This window comes from Vombatus ursinus, unplaced genomic scaffold (assembly GCF_900497805.2).
Source record: "Vombatus ursinus unplaced genomic scaffold, bare-nosed wombat genome assembly UNPS02009132.1, whole genome shotgun sequence".
NCBI lineage: Eukaryota > Metazoa > Chordata > Mammalia > Diprotodontia > Vombatidae > Vombatus > Vombatus ursinus.
The window spans coordinates 16328572-16344901 of NW_020948910.1; the positions used below are offsets into that span (position 1 = coordinate 16328572).

Consider the following 16330-nt stretch of genomic DNA (forward strand, 5'->3'; position numbering starts at 1 on the left):
ATTAGTTGAAATATCAAAAAAAATTCTGATGTGCATTTTCCCACTTATGTTGAGCCCAAATTTGCCATTTTTTTAACTTCCAGCAACTGATACGAATTTTGTCTTCTAGGGGGGAGGTGAGTAAAACAAATCAATTTCGTCTTCCATGTAATTGAATCATAAGATCTGAGAGTTAGAATAAATGTAAGAAGTTATCTAACATAACTCAAACCCAAGCAAGGGTTTTCATCCTTTGCGGATTCACAGCTTTGGCAGAATCTTTTGAAAAGTCTATGTTCTGTTTGAATATCATCACAATTTCCCAAGACAGTTGGACCATTTTCCTTTTACAAACCCTTCTTGAGTTCTTTGGAACTCAAGTTCTTTCTCAGGGTTGGCTTATATCTGTCTCCCTATAACTTTTGTCCATAGCTTTGTTTCCTGGGACCAAACAAAAACATTCCAAAATAGCTTTACTTTATCATTGCTCTTTAGCTCCTTCTTGGCTCTTCCAGCTCCTTCCAGACAATTATCACCTTCTCCTATTGCTCTCCTTTTCCAGGTTAAATAGCAATAACTCCTTTAACAGATCCCAGAATGGTCTGGCTTCAAGTCTTCTTAGAATCCTGGTTAGCCTATCCTGATGATCCTATCCTCTGAACCTCCCCTTTAAAAATGTCCTTTTAAAAATAATGTCCTACCTAGAACTGAACACAGTATTCCAGAAGTGGTCTGACCAAGGCAGATTACTGAGGGCCTGCCTATGTTAACTTTCTCAGTTTGTAATTCCTCCAGTTCAGAATAGAAGAAAATCTCAGAGCTGGGAACTAACTCAGAGATCATTTAACTTGTTTTATTTGAACAAAAATCAACTCTACAACGCACCTGACTAAAGGACACCTAGCCATTGCTTGAAAACCACCAATGAGAGATGCCATTACCTTTTGAGTTAGCTCATTCATTTTCTTCGTGGTTTTAATTTTTCTTTCTTTTTCTTTGTATAGAATCAAAATCTGTCCCTGAAACTTCCTCATATTACTCCTGATCTTGCCATGTAGGATTCCTTCAGTCCTCCTTAATATTGCATGGTTTCAAGATCTAATGCTATTGTGGTTTTCTTCCTTTGGATATGTTCCAGTTTGTTAATGTCTTTTTTTTTTTAGTTGTAATCTACAGTACTCTAGATGTGGTATAATGGGGGCTTCCTTTATACTAGATATTGTGCTTATATTAGTTCAGGCTAAGATGACTCTAACTTTATGACAACCACACCATGTTTTTTTTTTGTCTGTTTTTTTTAGGCAATTGGGGTTAAGTGACTTGCCCAGGGTCACACAGCTAGTGTCAAGTGTTTGGTCTGAGGTCAGATTTGAACTCAAGTCCTCCTGACTTCAGGGCTGGTGCTCTATCCACTGTGCCACCTAGGGGCCCCCTCAACCACACCATGTTGTTGATTCAAAGTGAAACTGAAATAAATTAGAACCTCTAGGTCTTTTCACTGGATTATTATTAAGGCGGGTCTCTACAATGCCATTGATTTTTTGAATACAGAGGCAGGACTTTATATTTACCTTGATCTAATTTCATCTTGTTAGTTTGTGTCCATTGTACTAGCCTGTGAATATCTTTTTGAATCTTGAAAATAGAAACACATTTGCTAGCTATTCCTCCCCGTTTTGTAGCATTTATGCTTTCATCCAAGTCATTGATAATAATAAAAAATAGACAAAGCCCAAGTGTAGAACCCTAAAGCAGCTAGGTATCAATTTATCAGCATGATGGGTATAATTGTTCCAATAGATACGAACCCGCACAACAATGTAATCACTCAGCCTTCGTTTTTCTAGGTTGTCCATGAAGATATATAGCTCAAGTATTTAAATTTATTTTTATAACATTTTACAAAGCCATCTAACCTTTTCTTTGAACTAATCACTAGTTCTTTACCAGCTATCCATAGCTAGTTACTGTTATAACAAAAAAAAATTAAAATCACTCTAATAGGAAAAAAAAAAAGCTCTAACAGGAAAATCACAGAATTTGAAAAGGGATCCCAGGGGCCATTAACTTAAACTCATAATTAAAAAGGAATAGTCACTACAAAATATTTAAGAAGTGGTCATCTAGTCTCTGCTTTAAGACTTCCAAAGAAGGAAAACTCAATATCTCTAAAAGCTGCTATTTCATTTTTGGACAGTGCTGATTATTTGGAAATCATTCCTGACATCAAACCTATATTTGTCACTTTGCAATCCCCCCCACCATTGTTCCTGGCTCTGCTATCTGGGATTAAACACACAATAGCCCTTCAAATGTATGAACCTGTCCCTACTGAATTTTTTTTTTCCCTTTTCTAAGTAAAATATTTTCCTATAACCTATCATCATATGGCATTAACTCTAAGCCTTTCACCCTTCTGGTTGGCTTTCCCCTACATTCTCTCTAGCTTACCAATATTCTTAAGCCATGAGGCTAGAACTAAGCATAGCACTCCAGATGAAGCCTGAGGAAGGGAAGATAAAGGAGAATCAGCTCCTTATTTCTTGAAGCTAAGCTTCTTTTGTAATAGTAAGCATTTAATTTTTTGGGATCTTTTTGAGACAGTCTGCTGTCTTTCTCTTCCCTATTCTGTACTTGAAAAGTTGATTTTTTTAATTTTTATTTTTGGTACCCTAATTGTACAACTTTATATTTATCTCTACCAAATTTAAGCATAGTTGATTCAGGCCCATGTTCCAGTCTTTCAGTATTGATTTTGGATCCTGACTGCCATCAAACATGTTCAAGATCATATTATCTTCAAATCTGATGAATGTGCCATCCATGCCTCTATCCAAGTCAGTGATAACACTGTTGAACAGGACTGAGCCTGGGGTACTCTAATGTACATTAGACTCCTAATGATTATTCTTTGAGTTTAGTCATCTAACTAATTCTGGTTTTGTTTTGTTTTGTTTTTTTTATTGGTGAGGCAATTGGGGTTAAGCGACTTGCCCAAAATCACACAGCTAGTGAGTATGATATATCTGAGGCCAGATTTGAACTCAGGTCCTCCTGACTCCTGAGCTGGTGCTCTATCCACTGTGCCATCTAACTGCCCTACTAATTCTGAATTTATACAATTGAAGCTCCATTTTAAAGAGTTCAGGCCAGCAATGTTCACTTATTCATTTCTTTCTGGTTCCTGCTCCTGACTCTCCACCATGTCCTTGCACAAGCACCTTCCTTCCTTCCTCCCCACCTCTTTTAGCTTCCTTTTATGCATGATCTTTCTTCCTTAGAAGGTAAGCTCCTTGAGGGCAGGGACTGTAGTCCTGTTTTTTTTCTTAAACTGCTATTACTATTCCCAGTGATTAGTACAGTACTAGTAAGAGTTTAATTAATTCTTGATGACTTCTTTATCTATATCTCCTCATCTTCCCCACAAGAATTGTATGAGATATTTTATCAGAAACTTTCCTAAAATAGGTTTAGTAATTCTGTCAAGAAAAGGAAATAAGGTTTCAAAACAAATGATCTGTTTTTGATGAAGCTGTGCTGGATCTTTTAAATAACTGTTTCCCTTTCTAAATGTTTACCAACCATTTCATTTAACATCTGTAAGCCTTATATTCTTGATCTGTATAAATAAAGGAGTTATAGTATATATAGCAGTTCTCAAAATGAGGTCCTAGAACTCTTTGGGGTGTCCAATACCTTATCAAGAGGTCCATCAGGTAAAAACTACTTTTGTAATAATACTAAAACATTTTAATTTCAAATACAGTAAAAAGTGATAAATATAACCCATATAAACCAAAGATCTTTGAAGGGTTCTAGAAAGTGAAAAGAGATTCTCAGACCAAAAAATTTGACAACTTCTGGTCTAAATGATGACTATTGTCATTCTATCTTGAACAAATTGTATGATTTTGTTAATGAGGACTAACTATCCTTCTAGGAAACTGAAATATTAAGACATATTGATCACAATTACCTTTTTTGAGCTGTCTTATCAGAACTTTCTTGAATGAATTAGAATATGTTAATTATTTCAATAGTAAATTGAATGACTTACCTAGTACTAATAATTGATAAGGATTTAAGTGCATTTGTCAGCCAGGAGTCTGTTAGGCCTTCAATCTCTGCTCTTAATTGCAGCCATGCATCTCTCTTAGCTGGGCCAAGGAGTCCTGTAATACCAAGTAAGGCAAAAGTTAAGATATCATGATTTACCAGGAATACTCTAATTAGAAGTCTGAATACATTCTACACTGCTATGAATTTGAAATAGAGGAATACTCTGGCTGTTTTCCCTCTTTCAAGCCTCTCCTTTCTCCAATCCATCCTCCCCACAGCTGTCAAAGTGAACTCCTTGAAGTGCAGGGCAGACCACATTACCTGCCCTTCCACATACTCAGTAGCCCAGCTGCACTGGCTTTCTTACTGTTTCTCTACATGATACTTTATCTTTCATCTCTGTGCTATGAACTTGCTGTCTTCAGTGCCTGGAGTGCTCAGTTTCCTAACTTTTGCCTTTCATCTCTCCTGGTTTCCTTTAAGACTCAGGTCAAAGTTCCCCTTTACATCAGTTTTTTTTCTGATTTCCCTAGCTGCTTATGCCTTCCCCCACCAAGTATAACATGTATCTGAATTGTAAATATTTTGAATATACCTATATATCTATATCTATCCCTCTATATATCTATCTATACTGGTATATGTGAAAGTTTTACGTGGAACAATAGGGTCAAGTGTTGGAGGTAGAATCAGAAAGACCTGAGTTTGAATCCAGTCTTAGAGACTTAAGTATCTGTGTGTTGTTGTTCAGTTGTTCCAGTCATGTCTGACTTTTTGTGACCCTTTGTGGCAAAGATACTTGAATGGTTTGCCATTTTCTTCTCCAACTCATTTTACAGATGAGGAAACTGAGGCAAAGAGGGTTAAGTGACTTGCCCAGGGCCACATGGCTAGTAAGTATCTAAGGCCAGATTTGAACTCAGGAAGATGAGTCTTTCTGACTCCAGGCCCAGTACTCCATCGACTGTGCCACCTAGCTGCCCATTAGCTGTGTGACCCTGGGCACCTACCTTACCGGGCTGCTGTGGGTACCACATTTCGTAACATGTAGAGTGCCTAGCAAACCATAGAAGTACCATACGAATGCTAGTTCTTATAATGTTGTCTTCTCAATTAGAATACAAGCTCTTTGAGAGGAGGGACTATTTATTTTTTGTCTCTGCATCCCAACACCTAGCACAGTACCTGTCACATGGAATGTGCTTAATACATGTATGTTGATTGACTGATCCCAATGGTTAGGAATGCGGCATTCATGTTACATTTGACAAAAATAAGAATTTTTTTTTTACTTCATAAAGTGTTCTTTTTTGTTTCTCCCTGCACAGACGTGTGATTTCACTAGCAAAAAGAACTCACAGTGAAGAAATTCCCTTTGCCAAGGGAGATCCACAGCTCCTCAGCAACTTATAGCCTTAGAGAGTGACCTGAAACCCTTAAAGGTTAAGTGACTTGCCCAAGGTCACACAGTCAGTATATGTTAGAGGCAAGATTTTAGCCCTGACTCCAAGGAGTGGAGCATCCACTATGCCATGCTGCCTCTCACTCAACTTATTATTAATTATCACTAATGACATTTTGAAATAATTACAACAGTCCATTTTGAAGGCCTAGAGTATTTTTTCCTCAGAAGTTCAGATGTATCGTATTTCTAAATATGATAAACTTATCATTGTATTGAAGGTAAAAATAATACATAAGTAAATAATAAATAATATTCAGCAGCTAGCATTTATTTGTATAGTGCTTTAAGGTTTAAAAAGTGCTTTATATATATTACTTTATTTGATTTTCAAACTCCTGGAAGGTGGGTGATATTATTATTCTCATTTTATAGATAAAGAAACAGAAGAAGATAGAGGTTAAATGACTTGCCCGGGTCACACAGGTAAGAAGTATGTGAGGTAAGATTGAAACAAAGGTCTTCCTGACTCCATGCCCAGCATGCTATCTATCCAATGCAACATTTTTCTGCTTCTATTCAAGAAATGTCTTGAAGTTTATGAATTATATCATAAACATTAATGGAAAAATAACTTGTGCCCACATGTACAAAAATATTCATAGCAGCTCTTTTTGTGGTGGCAAAGAATTGGAAATTGAGAGGATGCCCCTCAATTGGGGAATGGCTGAGCAAGTTGTGGTACGTGAATGTAATGGAATACTATCGTGCTATAAGAAATGGTGAACAAGCTGACTTCAGAAAAACCTGGAAAGACTTGTATGGGCTGACGCTGAGTGAAGGGAGCAGAACCAAGAGAACGTTGTACACAATAACAGCCATGTTGTGCAATGACTAATATTGATAAACTTAACCCTTCCCAGGAATACAAGGATCTAAGACATCTCCAAAGGCCTTGTGTTGGAAAATGCTATCCACATCCAAAGAAAGAACTATGGAATTTGAATGCAGATTGAAGCATACTATTTGCTATTTTTTTTTCTCTTCTGTTGAGTTTTGTTTCCTCTTTCTGATGGTTCCTCCTACTGGTTCTAATTTTTACTTACAACAGCACTAATCTGAAAATATGTTTAATAAGAATGTGTGTGTATATATATATATATTTACATATATATATAGATAGATAAAGAGGGAGAGAGAAAGAGAGAGAGAGAGAGAGAGAGAGAGAGAGTGCCTATATCAGATTGTGTGCCGTCTTGGGGAAGGTGGCAGGGAGGAAGGGGAAGAAAAATTTTAAACTCAAAAGCATATGGAAGTGATTGTTGATAAATCAAAATAAATTAATAAAATAAATAAATAAAAAAATGAAAAATAACTTGTACAATTTAGAGAGCAAAGATGGAGGAGAAACAAATTCTGCTAGTTATATGATACAATTTTCTGGGTTATTTGCCAATTGGTTTAATAACCCTACTTTAAAGTCCTACTCCTTCTGGAGCATAGATTCTTGGCTACTAGGCTAGTGAAGTACAAACTCTGGAAGGGATTACCAAGCAGGAAAGACTTTGAGTTTCTGTGTATCAGTATTTTATGGGAGGACCACTCTAGCTCAATTGAGCCGCTCATTACCAGAAGTTTGCCCACTACACAAACCATCTTTTCTCCCTCCCTCTTTCCCTTTGTGCTTTTGAACTTGCTATTTTTAATGCCTGGCATGTTTTCTCTCTCTCTTTTCACCTTCACCTTTTATTTCCCATGATCTCCTTCAAGACTCAGAACAAGTATTCCCTTTTGTATGAGATTTTTTCCTATTACCCTAGCTGCTAGCCTTTCCCTAAGTATCTGAATTGTATGTATTTTGTATTTATCTATATGTAGGCGTATATGCAAGACTCCCTCCTTCTTTCCTTCCTTCTCTCCTCCTTTCCTTCCTTCCTTCTTCCTTCCTCCCTTTCTTCCTTCCTACATCCCTGTCTTTCATGATTACACTGCAGCTGTAGAAAAAAGAAGATAGATGATTACTTTACAAATTTTTTTAGAGGACTCCTATGAGAAAGAATCAGAATGCAACCCCTCTTTGTAATCATCATCTATTTCTATAAGGGAGATTCAGTTTAATGTGCTGCATACAAAATTGGAATGGTATCTAGAAAGATTTAGGTCTATTTAATAGGTTTTACAAATTTGTAGTCTCCTATTTATTGCTCCTTAATGTATTTGTGTTCTGTTCTCTTTATATATGAAAAGTTTCTATCAATCACTCCTGTATTCTGTTTTCTATCCATGATACTTGAAAAAATGATAATAAAGGATTTTTACCTTTTTAGAAGCTTTACATAATCTAATAATGAACAGAAGTTAGGCTAAGAATAGTAAGAATCAAAGCTTCAGAAAATAATCTCATGCCCAATTCTTATAATATCTATAAAATTTTGATAGTGAGCTGTGCTATCCAGAGGAGATGCCAAATTATTGAGTATATTCTTTTACTTTCTTTTTCTTTTCTTTTATTCCTTGTAAATTTTTATTTTAAAAATAATAATCTTAATTAAATCTATGAATAAGAGTAGTTTAAAATTGGAATATTAATAGGGTCCATTGAGAATCACCTAAAATCATAGGAAATCATCTTCTTTTTTCTATTCTTTTATTCCTTGTAATTAAAAAAAATAAAAATAATAACCTTAACTAAGTCTCCATGAATGAGTAGTTTAAAATTGGGATATTAATGGGGTCCATTGAGGATTACCTAAAATCACAGGAAATCTCTAATTTTTCTCTTTTAGAGTAAAAAAAAGACCAACCCATGAACATGATTTGCTAATGTGTTTATTTTCCCCTTCATTCATGAAATCTTCCCACTGGTGCAGTCTACAGAGCTTCCTGCCTCTTTTTTTCTTCTAACTATGTTCTTATGCTCAAAACACCTGGAGAGCCAATCAAAGGAGAGCTCTTAATAGCCTATATTGTTAATTGTTTTGATTAAATACCTGTCTGCAAAATTCAGTAAAGAGAAAACCTTACAGAAATCCTCTTAATGCAGCTGCTCATTCATAGGTGGCTCTTTCTTTTATGCAAGATTGGCATCAATCGTAAAACCTCAAAATGCTGGTTCAAAGTCATTCAATTCAGCCTTAACAAATTGCAATTTCTTTACTATCATTGAGACCCAGCTACTCTCTGAGCTTTTACTCTGGGAAGGAGTTCTAACCTAAAATACATAAGCTTTTTGATATATATTTTTAAATATGCCTTTGAAAATGTTATTCTGAGAAGGGATCCATAGACTTCACCAGACTGTTGCAGGGACCCATGACAGAAAAAAAAAAAGTGTTAAGAACTTCTTTATTAGGACATCTTCATGCAATAAAGCAGACATGAAACATACATACCTCCTACGTTGTTCTTGTAGGTATTATATAATTCTTTTACTCTTCTGTAACGAAAAGCCAGCTTTCTCATCCAGTCAACCCCTCCTCTAACACCTGTTGGCAAACAAAGGTTTGCACTACTTGCAGCTGCATGGAAGCCATCAGTTGCAAAACTGTAGGTACTGCAACACCCAAAATACATTAAAAATAAATAAAAGAAATAATTACATTTGCAAATCTCTTTTATTCAATTTCTATAGGAAATATCATTACTGAAAAGTATGGCTCACCTTAAGTCTTGACCATTATCATCAGAAGAAACATCATCTATATGAACTTGATCGCACTCCTGTTGAAGACATTTAAAAAGTTATTTGCTTTTCAAATGATGCAACATTCCAGCATGTTTTTTTTCTTTTTGCAATTTTTTAAAGTGTGTGTGTGTGTGTGTGTGTGTGTGTATGTACAAGCCTATGTGATTTTCCTCACTGAACAAGCAACCAAGGCCAGAAGATGGCAGTATTGACACAATGACATTTGTCTCCTAAACTCAATTTTCTATTGTTTCTTCATGCTTGAAAAACATGGAATATTTCTACCCTGCAAAAACAGAATCTGTTAAAAAGTTATTTTAAAAAATCAACAAAATTCCTCCTCCTCTCCTCCATTCCTCCTTCTTCTTCTATTTCTATTTCCACTTTTTCTATGTCTGTTTCAGCCTCCTTTTCTATTTCCTCCTATTTCCCCTTTCTCCTCCTTCTTATCTTCCTCCTTTTTCCTTTCTACCCCTACTACACCTAAGCAAAATTTTTTCTTAAGTGATTCTTTTTTTTGTGTGAATCTGAAAGACTGGAAGTAAAGCGGATCTAAGTTTAAACAAACTCTGTTTGCTGTAAAACCTTCAAGTGGTCACTATTATTTATTATTTGTTGTGTTTCTACAAAGTGGTTTCACAGACTATGTTTCTTATGAGTTTGCCACGTCTTCCTGCATGTAGTTGGTTAAGTAATATTATGAAAAAGCATTTATACACATATGAGATATGAAAAAACAAGGTTGGCAGTGTACATGCATATATACGGTATACACGTCTATTTTTGTTGTCAGGTTGTTTCAGTTGTGTTCGGCTCTTTGTGCCTCCATTTGGAGTTTTCTTGACAAAAATACTGGAGTGGTTTGCCATTTTTTTTCTCCAACTCATTTTACAAATGAGGAAACTGAGGCAAACAGGGCCAAGTGACTTGCCCAGGGTCACACAGCTAAGTAAGTGTCTGAGGCCGGATTTGAATTTAGGGAGATGAGTTTTCCTGACTCCAGGTCCAGCGTTCTGCCCACTACACCACCTAGCTGCCCATATACATATGTACACATATATTGCTCTAGGAGGTCATACCTATTTGTCCTCTATTTATTTAGGTCCAAATAGTGCAGGGGGTGGGGGAGGGATTCTCTTATTGTATTTATTAATATAATAATTCTAAATGCTGCCAAAATTGTGCTTTATTTTTATGTTCAGGTTTTTTTTCCCACTGATTAGAGTGATTTTGATTGATTGATTTGGAGGGAAAGGGGAGGAACCTTTAAGAAAAACCAAAAATATTATCTTGCATAGGGTGTTGCATAAAAGAAAACCTTGTCAGGTGTGGGTTCATCATATGCCAGACTTACTGTTCTGTTTTTATATGTAAGAATATAGGAATGGTTCTCTCAAAATATCATGGAAAGTCTGCCCACCTGTGGATGGAATTTGATAACATACACACATACATATACACACATATATATGTATATCTGTATGTCCCTTAAATTAACAATTTGTTTTTTTCCTTTTTAATCATTTTACTTAATCATTTTACTCATTTCTCCTTGCTCAAGTATACTAAGTACTCATTTACTAAAAACAAACATGATGATATGCCTCTCTGAGATTTTTCAGATATTATTCCTTATAGGAGAATATTACTTTTGTTAATATAATAATTTACATTTATTGGATGTTTTTGATATTCTAGTAACCAAATACCTAATGTTTAGCAGCAAGACTTTCCAGAAGCAACTTCTAGCTAGTGTCTCAGGTTTCATTTTATCCCTGAGATTTAATCAGTAGGGTACTGCTAAGTAACTCTAAATACATATGATTATATGTGTGTGTGTGTGTGTGTGTGTATGTGTGTGTGTGTGTGTGTGTGTATACATATGATCATATTATTTTGAGGCAGTGCGGTAGAGCTGGAATTAAAGTCAGGAAGACTGGTTCAAATCATTTCATTTACACATATTAACTCTGTGACCCTGGACAGTGTGTCCTAGGGAAATTCTCAAGACCCTAATGTGCAGAACAATTGAGTATCAGCACTAGAAGAGAGAGATTTCTCATGATGGATTTCCTTACATGAGGCCCTTCTATGCCCCCCACATCTATCCATCCATCCATATGTGTATATGCATATACATGTGCATATATGAATATATATTATATATACATGTGTATATATATATAGAGAGAGAGAGAGAGAGTGATATAAAACATAAGCACATATCAGCTATATTTTGTGAGATTCAGATCTTTATGAATAACATTTTTTAAAAAAAATTAATGCACATTGCTTCCTGGCTTTCATAAAATTTCGTTAGTGCCTAAGTTCATAGATAAGAACATTTTCTACAGAGAAAATTTTTTTTAGTAATAGCCTTTCTATAGATAATTTAAATTCTGAATATAGTAATTTTTACTTGATGCCAACTTAAAATGCAAATTAAAATGAGTATAGAAATATTACAATTGTTTTTCAGCAGTACCGGGTAGTCTTTGAAGTTAGTTGTAAATATGGTACTGATGACATTTAATGGAAACATTCACAGTAGTTTGCTTTTCCAAAGCTCCAGGCCCTGTTATTTCATCCATATGGGTGCTTCTTCCACAGATACAGTTAATGACTTATTTATGCTTCAGGTCAATTATTTTTGTCCATTTTTTTTTTTTGCCAGAAAAGATTCATCAAATCGGGACTAACCTTGTGTACTTTTCTGAACTCACCTAGGTTGGTATCTGATGTCAGACAAAGAATTTGTTTTTTTAAGTCTTTCTGAGTTGTTAAGGCCTTCTATAAATTGAGCTTGGCTGCCATATTGCAGAACCCAGGTCACCACCACAATGCAATGACCAATGGATACAATATTATACAGAGAAGCCTTTTGACAGCTTGTGTTATTCCATTGGCACATGGATATTTAATACTAATTTTAAAAGTTACTTCTGGTTTGAATACTCTTACATTTTGATTTGTAGAGAAATTCTGCACATATTACAAGGATTAACTCACATGATTCATGAACATATAATCAGACTTTTGAAAACTAATACAAAAGTATCTAATCTAAACATACAGTAAGAACTCTGTGCTTAAAGTTTTTTTAAATTTTATTTTCTTCAAATCTTTGCATAGTTAAGTATGCCTGTTGAATCTGGAATACTCTCTTGGAGTAAGTACTGGTGATGGAAAGCCAAACTGGCATCTATATTTTGCTTAATAATTATTTTCCATTTTTTTAAAATTTTAGATACTTGGGAAAGGCCTCAAAGTGAAATTATGCTTGTATTTAGCACAATTTTCAATTCCGAAACCAAAACTTTAAAAAAAAATTCTACCAATAATGCTAGAAGGCCTAGTTATCTACCATTAGTAAATGAGGGGAGCACAGGATTGTCACTCATAAATCAAGGGATCCAGGAATGATGGTGTAATAAAGATTTGAAAACTGACTGGCATCTTGATATTTGCAGTTCATTACAAGAAAGCCATAGGATCATAAGATTGACAACTAAAGTTGAATGATCAGTTAATGTCCTGCTTTAGGCTTTTTATTTTCAATGTTTATGTGATCCCAGATTTTACTGTATTTTTACCCTAGTAACAAGTAGTCACATAATTAAAGTTCAAATTTAGAAAATAGAGTTGGGTAGGAAGTTATTATTAAAACAAAAACAATGGTTATCAAAGAGAAGAATTTTAATTTGCATTTTCTCAGAAACTATAGAAGTTGCCAGCAGCTGTGACCACACAAGTTGAGCTAGCTACTAAGATTTAGATTCTTGAGTAAGCCCATATAAATTGAAGGGAAAGTTACTCTTTGTCAGCTTGAGCTCAAGTGTCTAAGGAAGGACAAGTAGCAACCTTCCTAAAATTTGCCTTGTAGAAGCACAGTACCCAAAGTTAACTGTTTGAGGAAACTCGGTGTTTGTCGTGGTGTGTATGTGAACAAGCATTGTGTCTGTGTGTGGGGGGGGGGTGGGAAAGGGGTCACCTAGCAGCACAAATTGTTTAGCTATTCACTGCTGACAGTGCAATGAATTTCCATGTCAATTAAAATGGAAAACAAAATGAGGTCACCTCCAGATAAATATGTCTTCTAAAATAATAATCGTGGATGGGTATGAAATAAAAGGAATGCTAGACCCAATTGTTGTTTGAGAGTTTTATTTATTCTTGGATTATCTCATTCTAAACACATGCTGTACTCTTTTTTTCTCAGATGGTTCAGTCTAACTAACTATATAAAATTGATTTATTCAAAAGGAGCTTAGTATCTGAAGATGGCCCCCAAGTAACATTCTAGAAGCCTGTTGAAGTGATTGATAAATCCAGTGTTGGGTAACATGGGTTTTTAGTTTTGATTAAAAAGGAATTTGTAACATGCTCTTAAAAAATAATTCACTACAAAAAACCTGGTCAACACAGTTTTTATAATGAATTCATAGAACAGGAAACAAAATATCTAACTTCCTGTTTTTGCCAGAGAGACATGTCTTACATTTAATATTGACTATAATAAAATATCTATATGATATGCACACACTACATATCCTTGTGTTCACCTTTCTGATGGAATTTTTAAAATCTTGTCACATATTATTGCTACCCTCTTTGCTTTAGTGCTCTACCCAAAAATAAAGAGTAATACTTTTTAATTTATGACATCTGTTCTCTACAATGCTAAAAAGAAAGATAATTCTGCATTTTCCATTGATAAAATTTGCAAGGTGAAAATAGAATTTCTAAAAATGTTTAAAATATCATTTTAAAATATTTTAGGGAAAAGTTGCTTTTAAATACAAATTAGGTTAGTTATCCTTTTTTTCTACCATTAGAAGAAATGTGACCTATCTTAAGATAGGATGCAAATTTGAAGACTTGAACATTAAGACAAAATATTTTTTCATGTACAAAGTTCAAACCCAAGTGAGTATAAAATGTATTTCCTATTGTCATGTTTTTACAAAATCAATTTTTATGCCACATTTATTTTGGTAGCAGAATTAATTGAAAGCATGCCTTGATAACTATTTTTTATTCGTTAGAATTTGTAAATTTGCATGAGAGTAATGAATCCTACTGCCTGTTAAAAAAAGTTTCTTTTGCATAGAAAGTGATTTCATTATCCAGAAAAAAACAAACAGTGATTCACTATTCTTAATTAACAATGCTATTTATACAACATACTTATAGAATGTATATTTGTGGCATGTGCAGAACTATTCGTTTCATGGACAGACCTCAAATACTACTAAGATTAGTTCAAAGATCTCAGTAACTTTAATAGTTTAAGTCACTTACTAATTTAGCTTTTCTTTTAAAAGATAATATCTGTAAAGGAAGATTTTCATTTTGCTGTAGACCAATATATAGAAATTTTAAAATATTTTGCATTAACAAATAAATACCAGAAAACCTCTGTAGCAACTTTATTTTCCCCTCAGCATGAAGGAAAATTTTTCAAATGCCCAAATGACTTAATAACTATAAAGCAAGATCCTATAGAGAGGCTGTATCAACTCTAGATACTAGAGTATTGATTGCTCAACTTATTATAATTAATTTTCAATTATTCAAAGGCTAATTACCCATGTAGATTTTCCAGGCCCTTTCTTTCTCTTCTCTCTGCCTCCTAGACACCTTACCTCTCACTAGAAGATGGGAGTGGAAAATAAAAGGAGATAAAATTAAAACCATTCAGATGTGCCATGTGTTAGTAGTTGGGGCAAAAGGTTCTGTGAGTAGGTGAATAAAATGACTTGCTGAAATTACTTGATTTATATGTCAATTTCTATTATTTATGCTGTTGCTGTGGGGGAAAATATGAAATATTAAGGAAACTAAATTTGATTTTAATTGAATTTGATTCTATAAACAGTTATTAAGTACCTACTATGGGCAAACCATGTGAAGGTACTTGAACAGAATTGAAATAAACTGGATGGCCAGAAAGAATTGCTACTGTATCTAAAGACACATCATAGAAGGTTGGTCTTTGGGAAATGAGAGAAGTGGATTCAATATATAGTAGAAATGGAAAATAGTTATTTTACTATCAACTAAGCTAGTATTTATGAAAATTCATAAAACATCTTGTTGAGCTAAATCTGTGCCAATACAGCAATCAATAAACATTTATTAAGCACCTACTATGTGCTAGGCATGTGCTAAGTGCTAGGGAAATGAAAAGAGCCAAAAAACAGCCTTGTCCTTAAGGAGCTTACAGTCTAATGACAACGAACATAGTCTTTAGCTCTATGCTTATATTTTTATACATGCTTTATGCTGATAGTTGTTTAATCTTATTTTTACCTTTGGAATAATTTTTGATATTTTCTTTATTAAATTATTTTTACATGGTCATCTCATTTAAGTTTCAGAATCTGTTACTGGAGTCTTCTTTTTTCTTACCTCTAAATCATTGAAAAATAAATGTGTGTCAGCAAGGTTAAAAATCATTTCCTCCATTCGTAGTCCAAGGGTTACTGCCATCGGGGGATCCTAAAGGGAAAACACACATATCCTGAGTGAGGTAAGTTACCTGAAACCACCATCAGCAGCAAAAACCACTTCTTGAGTGCCTACAAGAAAAAAAATCCTGGTGCTTAAAGTATTTACAATTCAAAGGGGAGGTAGGGTATACACACATTTGCAGAATCAAGGAATCTCAGAGTTGGCAGAGGACTCGAAATCTAGCAAGCTCAAACCCCTATGTTAAAGGGAGTCTCCTCTATATCACTTTTACAAATTGTCATATAGACCTGATTTAAAGAGCTACCATAACGAGGAATGCTGTAGCTCCTGAGATAGCCCGTTTCTCTTTTATCTTTCTCTAAATATTGAGGGATTTTGTTTTGTTTTATTTTTCCATATATTGAAATGACATCTGCCCTCGGCAACTTCTACGTTTTGCCCCTTGGGTTCAAATAGAATAATAACTCCCAAATCTATGGTACTGGAGGCACTTTCCTCACAACAACTATGTGAGGTAGGTAGAAGGATGATGATTATTTTATAGAGGATGAAATTGAGGTTAAATAACAACTTTGGGCACTAACTTTCCAAGGGAAGATTTGAACTTGGGCCTCCTGACTTTAAGTTCAGTACTTCTTCTATTTGTCTCATTTCCCTTTAGTAAATCTAATTTCTCTTCAAAATACCAACCTGTCAAATGCTGGAAGATAAGTTATCATGTCCCCTCTCAG

The 16330-nt window shown here is 34.6% G+C and overlaps 1 protein-coding gene across 2 annotated transcripts in view; it reads right to left on the reverse strand.

Annotated features, from left to right (window-relative positions):
• The window catches only part of EYA4 (EYA transcriptional coactivator and phosphatase 4), an 87815-nt gene that overhangs the window by 6560 nt on the left and 64925 nt on the right, over window positions 1–16330 (reverse strand). For both annotated transcript variants that reach the window (XM_027850712.1, XM_027850713.1), the window contains exons 10-13: window positions 15537–15626; window positions 9102–9160; window positions 8833–8993; window positions 4037–4151 (exon numbers count right to left, since the gene is read on the reverse strand). In XM_027850712.1, coding sequence (XP_027706513.1) covers window positions 4037–4151; window positions 8833–8993; window positions 9102–9160; window positions 15537–15626 — 425 coding nt within the window. The remainder of the gene's footprint in view (window positions 1–4036; window positions 4152–8832; window positions 8994–9101; window positions 9161–15536; window positions 15627–16330) is intronic.